Raw genomic sequence first — 14,415 nt, 5'->3', positions numbered from 1 at the left:
CCGCCAAATTATAGAGTACCGCCAGAGCTGGGGACAGCCCAGGAGGAGAGTTGTAAACGATTAAAGAGAAAACCTGTGTGTGAGAAAACACATTTTAACTGTGCTTTTAATTTACTTGTTTGTGGGAGTGGATACAGACAGCCAAGGGGAAGCCGGTGTGCTTTAGTGTATGTTATATTAGAAAGAGGCTGCTACTGTACAATAACACGAGAGAAGACACTATATATCCACCATGCCTCTGGGCTATCCGTGCAGCAGATAATGTCGCAGGCAGCAGCCTAGTGTCCGGTCCCTGGGGTCCCACAGCGGAAATGAAAAACATGTTTAACTGAGGTGATATTGGCTACCACTCTACTGACACCAACGCTTGTCCAGATGACTGTGAGAGGGAACAGAAAGGAAACAGGAGCAGATGCGGACACAGATAGAGAAGGAGGAAAGGAGATGCACGAAGAGAAGAAAAAAATCAGGGCATAGTCGACAGAAAGGGAGAGGCTATTTTTTGTAGTTGCTTTCCAGTTGTAAAAAGACGTAATGCAATCCAGCATAAAGTGCATCTTGGGAAACTTCCCATCAACACAGTCTAATAGAGTTTGCCTCGCCAATTCAAAGTGCCACAGAACAATGCACGGTGGATTTTCGTTGTAGTAATTTAGTTTAATTTTTTTAAAAAAAGGAAAATAAATGCGAGCGCTTGCATCCCCCTGAGAAAACACTACTTAGGGGGGAAAAGGAAATATAAGAAAATAACATAAATAATAACGGAGGCTTCTGCTGGCTTGCACTTATGTATAGAATAAAGATAAACAGTCACTGATAAACTATCACACGCTGCTGTGAACGCATTTTAATCATGCAACGTCTCGTTCTTCACAAGTACGAGTTACACGAGCGGAGCCGGAGGATGCTGCTCTGAAATAACTGGATGCCCACAGCGACCCACGTGCATGGCATCGCTCTGCATGCCACGGACGCAGCGCTGCCTCACACAGAACCTTGCATGCATCCCCCACATTACAAAGCGCCCCTCGGAGAGAGTCATGTCCACATATACGGCAAGTATTAGTCCCAATTTCTTATTTACCTTCCATCGCAGAGGATGTGATGACCAGCACGCATAAGAGCGCAAACAAATCCACTGTCATGGCAGAAGGGTAGTCTCCACAGCCTGTCCCCCAAATAACCAAGACGCACGGGGCGCGTCAAAAAGAATCCCAGTTGTCAGAGCGGTACTCCAGCAGATAGCCTCTGTTGTGTGTCACATTTCAAGCCGTAGTAAACAATGTGTGACAATCAGTGCGAGGAAGGAGCGAAGTGTAGCGAGCAAGGGGGTGCGAGGCAGGGAGGGGGTGTAGGTGGAGTAGGTGGGGGAGACCCGACATTGCCTGCTCACAGCCCCATTAGAGGGCCGGGGCCAATCACCGACTGGTAGCTGAAACTCACTAACCAATCGGTAACCCGGCGCTCCTCCCACCGCACATTGTCAAAACACAAAACTTTTCCTTGACCTATTTGAAGCGGTATCCGCTACAGTGAAGGGAAATAACGCCACCAGTCGGCTCAGAGCTGCACCTACAAGTCAAGCAAACCTAGAGTCGAGCTTACCCCGTAAAGCTTGACTCTGACTGTGAGAACCACTTGCTCTGCAGCCCATCCACCTTTGGTTCAAAGTATCATTTCATCAGTCTCTTAAAAATCACAGCTGATTTCATTTTGAATCACTTTGAGTGGACTTCCCAGATACGCGAATGAATAATAAAGCTGATTTTATAGCTTGGCAGCTTCACTTGTGCCCACAGGTTCAAGCCCTATTTGCACTGAAAATGCTCTTTAATAGCTTTGACAAATTCAGCTGTACCTCCTAATGATATAAAACAGGCGTTGCACATCAGCTCCCTCCCGTTGTCCCCGTCACCCCTTTTGTGTGCGTCTGTGAGGCAACAGATGGTGCACACAATGGGCTTTTCCCTGCAGGGACACAGAGGGCCAGGGTCCGCTTCAGCGGAGGGAGGGACAGTTGCTGCCCTGTAGCCCAGAACCATACACCTGTCTTGGGATAGATGTGTCCCCCTACCCGTGTCCCTGGAGCTGAAGAATTGGGATGGAGTTGTTAATCTGCAGCCTGAATAGGTCTGAATTTACCCCAGGCCACTGGCTGGCCTAATACTTCAGTGCTGTCCCTTCACAGTACACTGTCCCAGATACTGTTCACCTGCTTTCGTTTTACTGGACATAAAGGATGACTTTTATCTTGGGGGTTTTATTATTGTCCACAGCTTCTAAAATTACTGTATATGTCTTAAGGTTATAGCATAACGGAATACACTTAAATATGTGCGGCATTTATCCAACAACACTTGAGCTGTTTTGACTGCTTTCTATCTCTTTTTTTATTCTGCTCCCAACCTTTGCAATGACAAAAATGAAAGGTGACTCACATTTAATAAATGGTTGTCCCAATTGTGGCAAACTCCAGCTGATGAACTGGGGCAGACGCAAGGCTTCAGGAGCATCAGGCAGCGGTTGCTAACCTGGGGAAGCAGCTGATGAGGGCATTTGTCATTTTTAATGGTGTGGTGAGGAGTGGCACTACGATGTGGCATGGCACAGCGCAGCACGGGCTCTGGTACTGGCTGGTTTTTCAGTCTTTCGTAGCCACCTGGCCTTATTTTTCACCCGGCCAGTCATCATCACCTATGACTCCACAGGTCATCTCCAAGTACAGGAGAAATCTGTCCCTGTTTGCCGTGCACACCCTGGGGATGAGGAAGGAAGGAAGAGTAGGGGAGGGAGGAACAATAGAGCGGCTGCTGTAGCACATCCTCCCTTACATTACACTCACGGCCAAACAAGCACATAGAATAACACGGATGCGCGTGCACCCGCTCTCCCACACAGCACTCTGATAATGATCCACGCAAAGCCGAACAAGTACTTGCCTACTTCAGCTTGAGAGCCCCGGCCCAATACCAATAGTGAGCCCAAACGCATTGTAGAGAGCCTCTCATTCTCTCGGTGGCCTGATTTTTTTTCAGCATGGTTAAGCCTACAATTGCACCATCCCTGTTCTATTTTCATTTCTCTGTTCCAACACCAGAATCATATCAAATCAAAAGGTACCTGCACCAACAGGGGTATTCTCGGAGTTGTCTGCGATTAAATCTTTTTTGTGCACTACACCCTAAATTTATTGAGTTTTTGATCTGTCAACATTCAGCCAGCGTCTTCCACTCTAAGCCCAATGTGTTTATTCCCATTCGGTTCCCAGAAAGAAAAAAACAACAACACCAACAACAAAAGTGGTGTTTAGTTAGTTCTGTACAGTGACAACGACATTAAAAAGAACAAAAGGAACCAGGAATACACAAGAAAGACTTTTTAGGATGAAAAAATAAATAAGTGGGGACAGCAGTGTTTGCTCAAACTTACTCATTATTTAGATTTGTAGTAGCAGGTATAGCAGGTGACAAGCAGACAGAAAAGATAATGGTCCAGAACAAGAAAGGCAGGAAAGAGAGATGTTTCCCAGACACAATAGAAGCTGGGAAGGTTTGTCCGGTGATGAATATGAATGCCTGAAAATGAAATGCCTAAGTCAATATAGAGACAGCGCAGGGACTCAGGTGACAGAGGAGTGCAGTGCTACACCCACCCTGAGGGTATAGACTGGTTATTAGGCCAGACTTTAGCTTCATCCATCTTCAGGGGACTGTGTGCTGGCCATTGACAATATGAGTACAGCGCTGGTGCTGAATACAGATGTGCTTTGGACCAGTGTTCTCCAAATACAGGGTCAGGACCCACTGCGAGTCCCAGGCACAGTTGTACTTTCTGGGTCACAGCTCAAGAGAGGAGATGGAAAATCAGCTCATTGTAGGGGATATATGATGGCGGCTAGTTTTGCCTAAAGATGTATTTATATAAACTCGGTAACACGGAAAATCTACCTTTGGTGCCGTTGTTGGCGGGCTCTGTGAGCAGGCGCTCGCCGTGATTGGAGCGCTTGAATCGCCGCTGGATGCGGCCACGGAGACGGACGTTGTCCTCGCTTTCCGAAGAAGGAATGGAGAGACTGCGCTCTTCCTCCATAGAGAGATCAGAGTCTGAGTCGGAATCTTCACCTGGATAAAGAAAGGGAGAAGGGACGATAAAGCGGGAGTGAGAAAGTGAGGAAAAGGATAGGGCTGATGTGTTGGTATTCTTGAGTAAATGTTCTTGATCCTTAGTTAAATATGGGCAGAGATAAAGTCTTTGTTTTTCAGAGATTCATGTCTGCTCATTATGCAGTATTCACCCCCGTCTCTGTGGAACATGGCTACATCCAGGTCGGTTGCACCAGTGTGGACGATGTTTTGCTCCAGAGTCTGACGAGCCAAAAGGTTTTCTCTAACAGGGGAGTAGAAGAGAAGTTAGGCGAACACACACAAACAATAGAAGCACACAGAAACAGGCAGATACATATTTGAAAAAAAGCGAGAGTCCTTTCAAACACAAATACTAGTGTGCACGCTTCATATAGGCCAAGACATGGCATGAAGACAGACAATCACTGAGCCATGAAGACATTAACAGCCACTCTCAGGGTACATTAGTGTTGCTCTACATGCAGTACAGTACATTGTTCAGTCTAATCTTCTTCATCTTTACCCCACTGACCCACAAAATGAAAAACAGGGTTTTATGCAGGGAGGGAATTTCCTCCCTAAGGCGACTTTATCCAAAAACCACAGACCCAACAAACCTGCCAGAATCCCATCTGAATGATAGACTATCCTTGTTTTTCAAGCATCAATTTATTGTTGTTATATTTTATGGCATTAAACCACCACGATGTGCACATCTACCTTAATATATTGGTAAAAACTGTGACACGTGTCCATTAATTCTATTTTTTTTTAAATTGCTGCATAAAACAGACAAAAGAAACTCCATATGTATGCACACTTAAATCTGCACATGTGGAGTGGCTGATTGCAACACACCAAACCACACACACATGCAAGCGCGTGTGTGCACACACACACACATGTAAGCACAGAAGCACAAAAAAAAAAAAACCCCATGTGAAATCCAGTACCATCCAAAATCATGTACGTGCTTGATAATGATTCGCTGATTAATTGTTTTTTTCTTGATGGCCTTGGTGATTAGGATGCATTCATTTGCTTGTGATTAGGGGTCTCTAATCACAGATAAGGTTAATGGGGTTCTTCATTCACTCCCCTACTTTGTTTCTCTTGGAGCATTTAAGAAGCTTTCCTATTAACCGTATGGCCTCAGCCCCCTTCTGTTGTAATACACCTTTCAATTTATGCACCAACCTTTCCCACTGCCGTCAAAAGAGGCGCCTTGACAACAACAACATTTGACACATGGTAGATTGTGTTTTGTATCGCTGAACATGTTATCATGGGGCACTCAGCCAGAGAGGATCATAAAGTAGTTTTCTGGCTACAAATGCCGCATTTAGGAAAAGGACTTCTTAATGAGGAAAAACAAAACTAGACTGACAGCTCATCGCTTCATGTCAGCGCCCAGTGACAGGCTATCCCACTTGTTTTTGTCGAACCGTTTCTCTCAATAGGACACTATCAAAATGCAGCCCTCTGTCTCCTCTGACCTGTCCTTTTCTCCCTTCCCTGGCCTGTGACAGATAGTTGAGTACAATCTATCAACCTCAGTCTGCCTTGGTCAGGGCCAGTGCTTTGTAAGGCTAGGCATAAAGAACAGACATACACACACCACACACACACACACACATATATACACATTCCTGAGTCTGTCACACTAAATGGGATAAACATCCAGTGTTGGAGAGAGACAGAAAAACAGAGGTCAAATCAATCTGCCCTCCGTCTGCCATACACTGATCCCTGTCATAGGCTGACCTCTCCAACAAATGAAACTCCAGTGATGCATTTGAATACCAAGACAGCAGCACTTCAGTCTGGCTTTAACACAGACGATGGGAGTGAATGAACTCATTGCTGGTGGGTCTTGTTTAGTCAGATGATCATTTACTGCTTCTTAAGTGTTGCCCCCTCAGTATGCTGGAACAGGTAATATGACACGGGTTATTATTCAGTTTAATAATTATATGCTCCATTAAAACAACAAACACTTTGATACAAAAAGCTCATTATATAATAAACTTCCTTATTATTGTAAAACCAACAACAACAACTTCAACGACAAAAAAAGAGAATTTACTTTAAATACGTGGTTTATACTCAGATAACAGCATTTTTTGACATTTTCTCACTTTCTTTTGTTCGTCTCGGCCCTAAAGACTGAATGTGTTGTCCTCTTGTGCTACAAATAGGAGCGGTGAGGAGAACTACTCCGGCAGCAGTACTTTAGTTGCCTGTTTTGATCTCTGTCTCTTGAAAGAGTTCGTCAGTAGAACAGCAGTACACACTATAGTCACAAAACAGATGTGTGGATGAGAGGAAAATAAATGCTGGAATTGAGATGGGTGGAGTGCGAGCCATAATTACTGAGCAAAGGGTGTGAAAAAAAAGAAGATAAAAAAAAATATGTTTGAGAACAATGTTACCCAAATTAGTATTCAACGTATCTCTTCCTGTATGTTCTGGCTTTCATACCACCTCTCCATTCCCAGCATGAAATCGTATGGGGAGGGATTTGTCACCATAACATGGGGAAATATTGTGAAAGAGTCAATTTTGCCCCAAGCTACGATTTTTTTTCTTGTATTTTGGATGCCTAAACCTCATTTATTAACAACATGACACATAAGGTTTTACAGCCAATGGGAAATCTTTTCAGTGGTTCTAGTGTTATAAGCTGTTAATGGACCTCCTGTTTCATGCACTCTACAGTGCAATCTTTCAGAAGTAAGTCCTAAAAAAAACATCAGATATTTTAGTTTTGATTTAGCTTTCCTGCCTTCCTACGAGTCCATTGTTTTCTTAACCACTTATCCAGCTCAGGGTCGAGTCGGGGCTAGCCTATCCTAGTTGTCATGGAGAGAAGGGCCTGAAAACCTGCTTCAGTCCATTTTATGATCTTATGCACAAACAAATGGATCAATACCGCAGAAGTTCTAGTTGACATAAAAACAAAGGGTAAAGCAAAGGACAAGTTGGATGGTAGTTCTGGTCCAAGAAATCAAAGGTGTCATGGCTGTTGTGATCACACTAGAACAGTGGTTGTTAACCTGGGTTCGATCGAACCCTAGGGGTTCGGTGAGCCGGTCTCAGGGGTTCGGCAGAGCCTCCGCTGCGACATGCACGGCTCATTTTGTGCACCATTAAGAAACATATGTATGGCTTGAATTAAAAATAAAATCTTATTTTATTTTTCACTAAAGAGGGGTTCAGTGAATGCATATATGAAACTGGTACCTCCGAAAAAGGTTAAGAACCACTGCACTAGAATATAGTCTGGGGTTCTTCTTTCCCACCAGGGGGTCATCTGATTGTTGGGGTTTTCTGTCTAATGCTGTGGGGTCTTTGCTTTACAATCTTAAACACCTTGAGGTGACTGTTGCTGTAAATTGGCACTATTGCATAAATAAAATTGAACTGAATTAACCTGAATCAGGCAGTCAGCTTCAACAAGGTTATTGGCTGGAAAAAAATGGAATCCTCCTTTGGGTTGGGGAATTCAAGTATTTTGGAATTTTATTCAAAAACTGGGAATTACTAGGAGTGGAGTGAAAACTTGATGCAGCTGCATTGTATCTTGTAGATTAGGGGTGTCCAACTCCAGTCCTCAAGAGCTACTGTCCTGCAGCTTTTTGATGCATCCCTAATCCAACACAGCTGAATCAAATGGTTGGATTCTCTTCAGCATGCCAAGTTTGGCAAAGGCCTGGTAACAAGCCACTCATTTGATTTAGGTGTGTCGGATTAAGGATGCCTCTAAAAGCTGCAGGACAGTAGCTCTCGAGGACTGGAGTTGGACACCCTGTTGTAGATGATACGAGAGCTGAGCATGAACGTTCCAGCTCTTATCTGTGACCACAGGCTGTGGGTGGTGACCAAAAGAATAAGTTTGTGGATACAAAAGTTGGAAATGAGCTTCCTCTGGCTTAGAGTGGGTCGGGCTAGAGCCACTATTCCTACACATCTAATGGAGCAGTTGAGGTGCGAGATGTTTCAGACATGTCCTCTGAAAAGGAAACAACATGGCATGTTTCTTGGCTGGCTTGGGAATACCGAACTGTCCTACCAAGAGAGTTAGACAAGGTGACCGGAGAGGAAAAGTCTGAGTAAATCTGCTTAGACTGCCCCAATGACCTGAATTAGCAGTGGAAAATGGATGGTTGTCCTTGTCAAGCTCAGATTGAAGACAATATAATGAAAAATGAATGATAATGAAAAATGAACAGCCTTGCGAGATGTAAAACACAAACTGGTCATGTGAAAAAAGTTTCTTGTCTACCAACCAAACACTTTTAAAACTGCTTTTTAGAGCTGAACTCTATTTACGTGTTCATATTATAATCTGGTTACAGAATACTAAATACCCAATAGCTGCTATAAATGGAAATTGGATCCAAAAATTCAAAACAGACGAGCTTTTAGGCATTTTTGCCTTTTACTAGAAACCTCAGTGTTCTATCACTATAAGTCTAACAAATGTCATTATCTGAAACTGATTCAATTTAATTAAAGGTGCAATTGTTTTGCTTCGAGATTTTGCATTGTCTTTTCTTATTAATTGCTCTGCCAGCCAAGGGTTGCATTTTGTGATTGAATTTTACCGTTTGGATTTGTTGTTGTGATTTTGCATTTCCTTTAGAGCTACTTTGAGAGTTTGTGCCACACTACGAGGTCAAAACTCTAATTAAAACAGATGCACCTACATTCACATGTTAAATGCTTTCTTAGTATGCATGGGCTGTATTCACACAAGCAGGTTCACACATAGTCTCAGCAGCTCTGTGTGTGATCTCTTTGACACGAGTGACAAATAAAACAATTCACAAGAAGGTACACAAGCCATGAAAGAATATCATGGCAGCAGTCCTTGTAGCTGTTTTTGCTTAGAGAAAGTGTAAATCGGTAGCTGCCAACAGATTCGTTGCACATTTATTATTTAGATAATGACCTTATTTAAGACATGCACACTACACAGCAGATATGTAATCAAGTACACATGCAAATAAACAATAGAATTAACACAATGACCTCCTGAAATTAACACTGACCTTTTGAAAGCAATATTTTCATCCCAGCATGGATCATCAGATCAATAATCATTGCTGTTAGGTCATGTTCAGGGTTATATTGACCTGTTGCATGCTCTCTCTCCCTCTCGCTCTCTCTCTCTCTCACACACACACACACACACACACACACACACACACACACACACACACGCACACAGACACACAATTCCTAAATGTCAAAAGCTTGTGCTGCATATGAAATGTGTGCGATAGCAGTAATTACTATTGTAACCATTATTGTACCCACGTTCGGAACACACAGCACTGCTCAGCATTGACTTCTTGACTATAACTAATTGTTAATCAGCGTTGTGTATAATATAGTTATAAGCACTGAGCACAGGTGAGAAAAGCAATTAAGAGTTCAATTTCCATCTCTCTCACCATTACTCCTTAGCATTTTGCAGATCTTTTACTCCAGTTTTGCCCTATTCAGTTTTAGCTGGCATTTCTGCCACATGAATAAAAAAAAAACATGACAACTCAGTTATTATGGATTGTTTCAGGTCACAGACTATGGCTAAATCTTACTGGTTGTCAAATGTCAACTGGATTCATTAAGTGTCACTGGGAACTGCTTCAAGCTGCTGGAAAACCGAGTAGACACTGTATCATTCGTGTTAATTATATATTTGTGTGTTTTTTTTTTTCTTTGTTCACTGTGTACACAGCATGCCTGTTGGTAGAGCACTGCCATATCGCAGCACCGAGAACACATCCTGTGGTGCTGCACAACACAATATACTGCAGTGCTGAGCCATATGGTGAGGCCACAGCACAACCTAGTTACCAAGATATGGCACTGCAGTTAGTGATGGCTGCACATGCTGATCTTTAACATTCAACAAACTCTCTGTCAGTGAGGTAAGAAGTATTTGAAACAGTAACAGGTTTCTTGACAAAATGAGATGGAAGTCTAATAATAGTGTCTACTCTATGTGGTGAGCAAGTGACATAGACAAATGGCTGACTTTAAGGTCGGACTCTTTCTGCTTTTGTTTGCTCAGGACTGAAGATCCAAGAAACATTTCTGTTTGTCGCATAGTGACCTCATTGATATGGGTTTGGCTTTAATTCAATTTAATATCAAACATATCCTATGATGTTCAGAGATGCATAAAGATCATAAATGTTTACTGGGGTAGATGGCTATGCAGCAGATTTAATACAGTCAGCATTCCTCAGCCATTCTTGTAAAATAGGAAAATCTGAAGATTAAAAAAAATACAAGACTAGGAAATTTATTTTGGAGGTCCAGAGATTTTCCTTTTTTTTTTTTTTTTAAAGTGCAGCATGTTTATAATTATCTTTGTATTTTTCCTTAGCATTTATCTCTAGTGTTCAGGGTTTCAGGGTTTGATTTCCTTATATTAATTAGTCTTTATGATTTCTTAGATCCAGGTGTTGATCTTTTAGTATTTTCTCTTTAGTTTCATATTTTTCTCTCTTTAATTTTTTCTCGTTTGCTATGCTCTTGGTTCCTGGTTACAGTTTGTTTTCTATGAGCTCTTGTTTCAACAGATTGAATCAAGTTCTCTGTAGTCTTTCAGTTACTCACTTCCTGTTTTACTTTGATAGTCATTTGTCTCCTGTGCCTTGTATTCACTTTTACTTTCTTGTCTCATTTAATTCGTTTCAGCTGTGTCTCTAGCCTTCTGCATCCACTTCCCTTGGTTACCTGAGGTGAGTATTTAAGACCACACTTTGTTTTACTTCTTTGTTGTGTGGTCCTATCTATTGGCTCTGTTTTCCTGATGTGGTTCCTGTGTGACTGCCCAAGTTATTCTGGGTGTTTTATGTTTCTTTTGATTTAGGTCTCTGTTTCCTTCTGTTTCTTGGTTTATTGTTGTAGATTTAATCAGCCTTCCTATTGTTCCTTATCTTTTTGTAAAGCTTTGAGGTCTGTTTGGGCTTGTTATCCTGCTATAGTAGCACATGAAGTGTTTTCCATGAAGATGAAAACCAGAATGTGTGGTTACTTGTCATTGGTCAGGCTGTAGTTGGCTTGGTGCAGTTCTAGAGTAGACAAAGCCTGAAATTTAAATATTACCTCCACCACAAAGTTTGCCACTTTGACACAATGCCTTTTACCACTTGCTGTCCTGTCTCCTCACATTGATACCTGACAGAAGTGTAAAGCTTAAATTCATCAATAAATAGAAGGGTTTTTTCCCTCTGCACTCCTCCTCTGATTTCTCTGAGGCTCTTACTCTCCGGACAGAACTTTTGCATACTGGAGTCTTGTATTTTTTATAAAGCAAGTTCTATATCACTAAAGAAGTTGGATTTAAAACTCACCCTGAATAACATTTGATCTATCAATCTTCTGGTGGTATGGAAAGTTTGGCTTTCCTTGTTGTGCTTTGGATATGGCTGAGACAGTTTTACGTGCACCTTTCCTTGATCTCTGTTCCAATCTTGTTTTTATCCCCCAGGTTATGAAATGTATTTTATTTTCTTTTTTTTATCAGGAAAGAGCCAAGAAACAGTAGACAGCTTCATGGATTCAGTTCATTATGGTTAGATAACAGCAATACACTCCACCCTTGCCTCAGACAAATAACAACCTTAATAAACTTCCATCCATTCAATCCAAAATACTGTAGCCAAAGCAATGTCCAGTATGAAAGAACACAACCCATCAGTTATTTAAAAATAGAAAACAGACCCAAAAAAGACATTTTTATGTGTGTATATATATATATTTTTTGTCCTTTGCAAATTATCTGTATTTTATCTTTAGCCCAACAAAACAACCAATAGTGTTGTATTTTGTCTATTTTGTTCTGTAACAGCAACGCAGCTATCACATTTTACCATAAAACGTGTTGGTTTTTTTGCTTTTTGTTTTAGACCTAAAGATCTGCACTGAATCTAATGTGCTGCTAACAATCTTTCCTCCATTTTTCTTCCTCAGCAGCAGAATCAGTGTGACAGCTTGTTTACTGAGACACTTCAGTGCACTCCTCTGTGTGTGTGTGTGTGTGTGTGTGTGTGTGTGTGTGTGTGTGTGTGTGAGTGAGTGAAGGGGAGAGAGAGAAAGAGAAGGAATGCACATTAAAGATTAGGCATGTATTCATTTGGCTGTATACAGACCATTGATGTATTGTATCTTACTTTTACCCCTTGAGCGGCACTGGAGTACCCTTAGCTATTTTGATAGTATCAGTTACATTTCATTACATCCCTTGATTTTTATCGTAATTAAAACCAGTATTACTGATCTCTGCATGTGGGTTTGTTTTTGAATATGAGTATTTGTTATGAAAATGTATCATTTCATTTTTCATGCCTTTCTAGAAAACATGTTTGTGTGTGTGTGTGTGTGTGTGTGTGTGTGTGCGCGCGCGCGCGCGTGTGCATGCAATGCTGCACTGTCAAGATTTGTTGAAACAGCTCTAGCCTTGGATTTCCTGTAAATGCTTTCAGAGGACTGTCATTAAGAACAGAAGCCTTGTGAAAAGTAACCAATAAACCAGGCTAACACTTGAATGTGATAAGGCAACACTGCCCCTTACTGGTGAGAAACATTAACACAATCCATTCTGAAAGAGTACTATACTGCGCAAAAGTCAAGTCACCCCTCATTTCTGTATATTTTGCACGGAAAATGGGAATTGGGTGTAGAGTGTTATTGAAACGGATGGAAATACAGTATGTAAAGTAAAAGGGTTCAACAATTCTAATGATCTTGAAAATCTTGAAGGTTCTATCCCTCAAAACAGTCTGACTCTTTTAGGCAAGCTTTCTTGTCATTGCTTTCAGTAGTCTTCAGGAATAGTTCTCCAGGTTACTGAAGGACATTCAAAGCTCTGGATGCCTTTCCCCCCCATTCTCTCAGTGATCCCACACTGCTTCAATAATGTTGAACATTGGGCTCTAATGTTCTGTTGAGTGTTTTTCTACCTAGGTATGGTTTTGCTCAACTGGAAGTGTGCTTAACATAACTGTCATTCTGAAAAAATAAAGCTGTTGCCAGTCATATGCTTACTAGATGGTTTTACATGGTCTATTAAAATCTGATGGTGTTTTTCTGTATTCTTAATTTCAACAATTTGGACAAGATTCCCCAAAACACTGGGTCATAGATTTAAATGAAGACATGGAAATTTATTTTGTTTTTAAATTTTTACATAAGGCTTTAAAGTATGTTCTTTGGATTGGGATTAGGATTAACAAACAAAAGACTATTGTTCTGAAAATGGTCAGGTACAAAGACTGAACTGAAAATGACTCAAAAAAAGCAAGAGAACGTCTAGAGAGTGAACTTTCTGAAAGACCTTCAGAAAGCCTTGAAAACTATTGAATGGGACTTTCACCTTCTGCTATTACATGATCTCAAAAAGCAAACAGAGAAACAACAACAACAAAACCCCTCCAGTCTTATGTAACCTAAGTTAGAAACAGGATTCCACACATAAAAATGTAGCATCTATATGTGTGGAATCCTGTTTCTAACTGAGCAATTCAGCTAATATATTAGCTGAATTGCTCAGTTTTGATTGTGCCACAGATGTTCCACATAACCAGCTATTTATTTCAGGATCAGTCACATAGGCCATTCAAGCAGATGACAAAATGCGGATACAGTGGGGCAAAAAAGTATTTAGTCAGCCACCGATTGTGCAAGTTCCCCCACCTAAAATGATGACAGAGGTCAGTAATTTGCACCAGAGGTACACTTCAACTGTGAGAGACAGAATGTGAAAAAAAAAATCCATGAATTCACATGGTAGGATTTGTAAAGAATTTATTCGTAAATCAGGGTGGAAAATAAGTATTTGGTCAATAACAAAAATACAACTCAATACTTTGTAACATAACCTTTGTTGGCAATAACAGAGGTCAAACGTTTACTATAGGTCTTTACCAGGTTTGCACACACAGTAGCTGGTATTTTGGCCCATTCCTCCATGCAGATCTTCTCGAGAGCAGTGATGTTTTGGGGCTGTCGCCGAGCAACACGGACTTTCAACTCCCGCCACAGATTTTCTATGGGGTTGAGGTCTGGAGACTGGCTAGGCCACTCCAGGACTTTCAAATGCTTCTTACGGAGCCACTCCTTTGTTGCCCGGGCGGTGTGTTTTGGATCATTGTCATGTTGGAAGACCCAGCCTCGTTTCATCTTCAAAGTTCTCACTGATGGAAGGAGGTTTTGGCTCAAAATCTCACGATACATGGCCCCATTCATTCTGTCCTTAACACGGATCAGTCGT

General features: G+C 41.5%; 2 protein-coding genes across 4 annotated transcripts in view; one reads left to right on the top strand and one right to left on the bottom strand.

Moving 5' to 3' along the window:
- Positions 1–1,465, bottom strand: part of ephb1 (EPH receptor B1) — a 187,732-nt gene extending 186,267 nt beyond the window's left edge. For both annotated transcript variants that reach the window (XM_082513439.1, XM_082513440.1), the window contains exon 1: positions 1,085–1,465. In XM_082513439.1, the coding sequence (XP_082369565.1) occupies positions 1,085–1,145 (61 nt within the window). In that variant the 5' untranslated portion in view covers positions 1,146–1,465. The remainder of the gene's footprint in view (positions 1–1,084) is intronic.
- The window catches only part of LOC309693852 (uncharacterized protein), a 548,750-nt gene that overhangs the window by 259,098 nt on the left and 275,237 nt on the right, over positions 1–14,415 (top strand). The gene's annotated exons all lie outside the window — the stretch shown is intronic.

The sequence above is a fragment of the Aulonocara stuartgranti genome, assembly GCF_965226115.1.
Source record: "Aulonocara stuartgranti genome assembly, chromosome: 18".
In the NCBI taxonomy this organism is placed as follows: Eukaryota; Metazoa; Chordata; class Actinopteri; order Cichliformes; family Cichlidae; genus Aulonocara; species Aulonocara stuartgranti.
The sequence above is the reverse complement of the archived record's forward strand: the minus strand, read 5'-3'. Positions and strand labels throughout refer to the sequence as shown.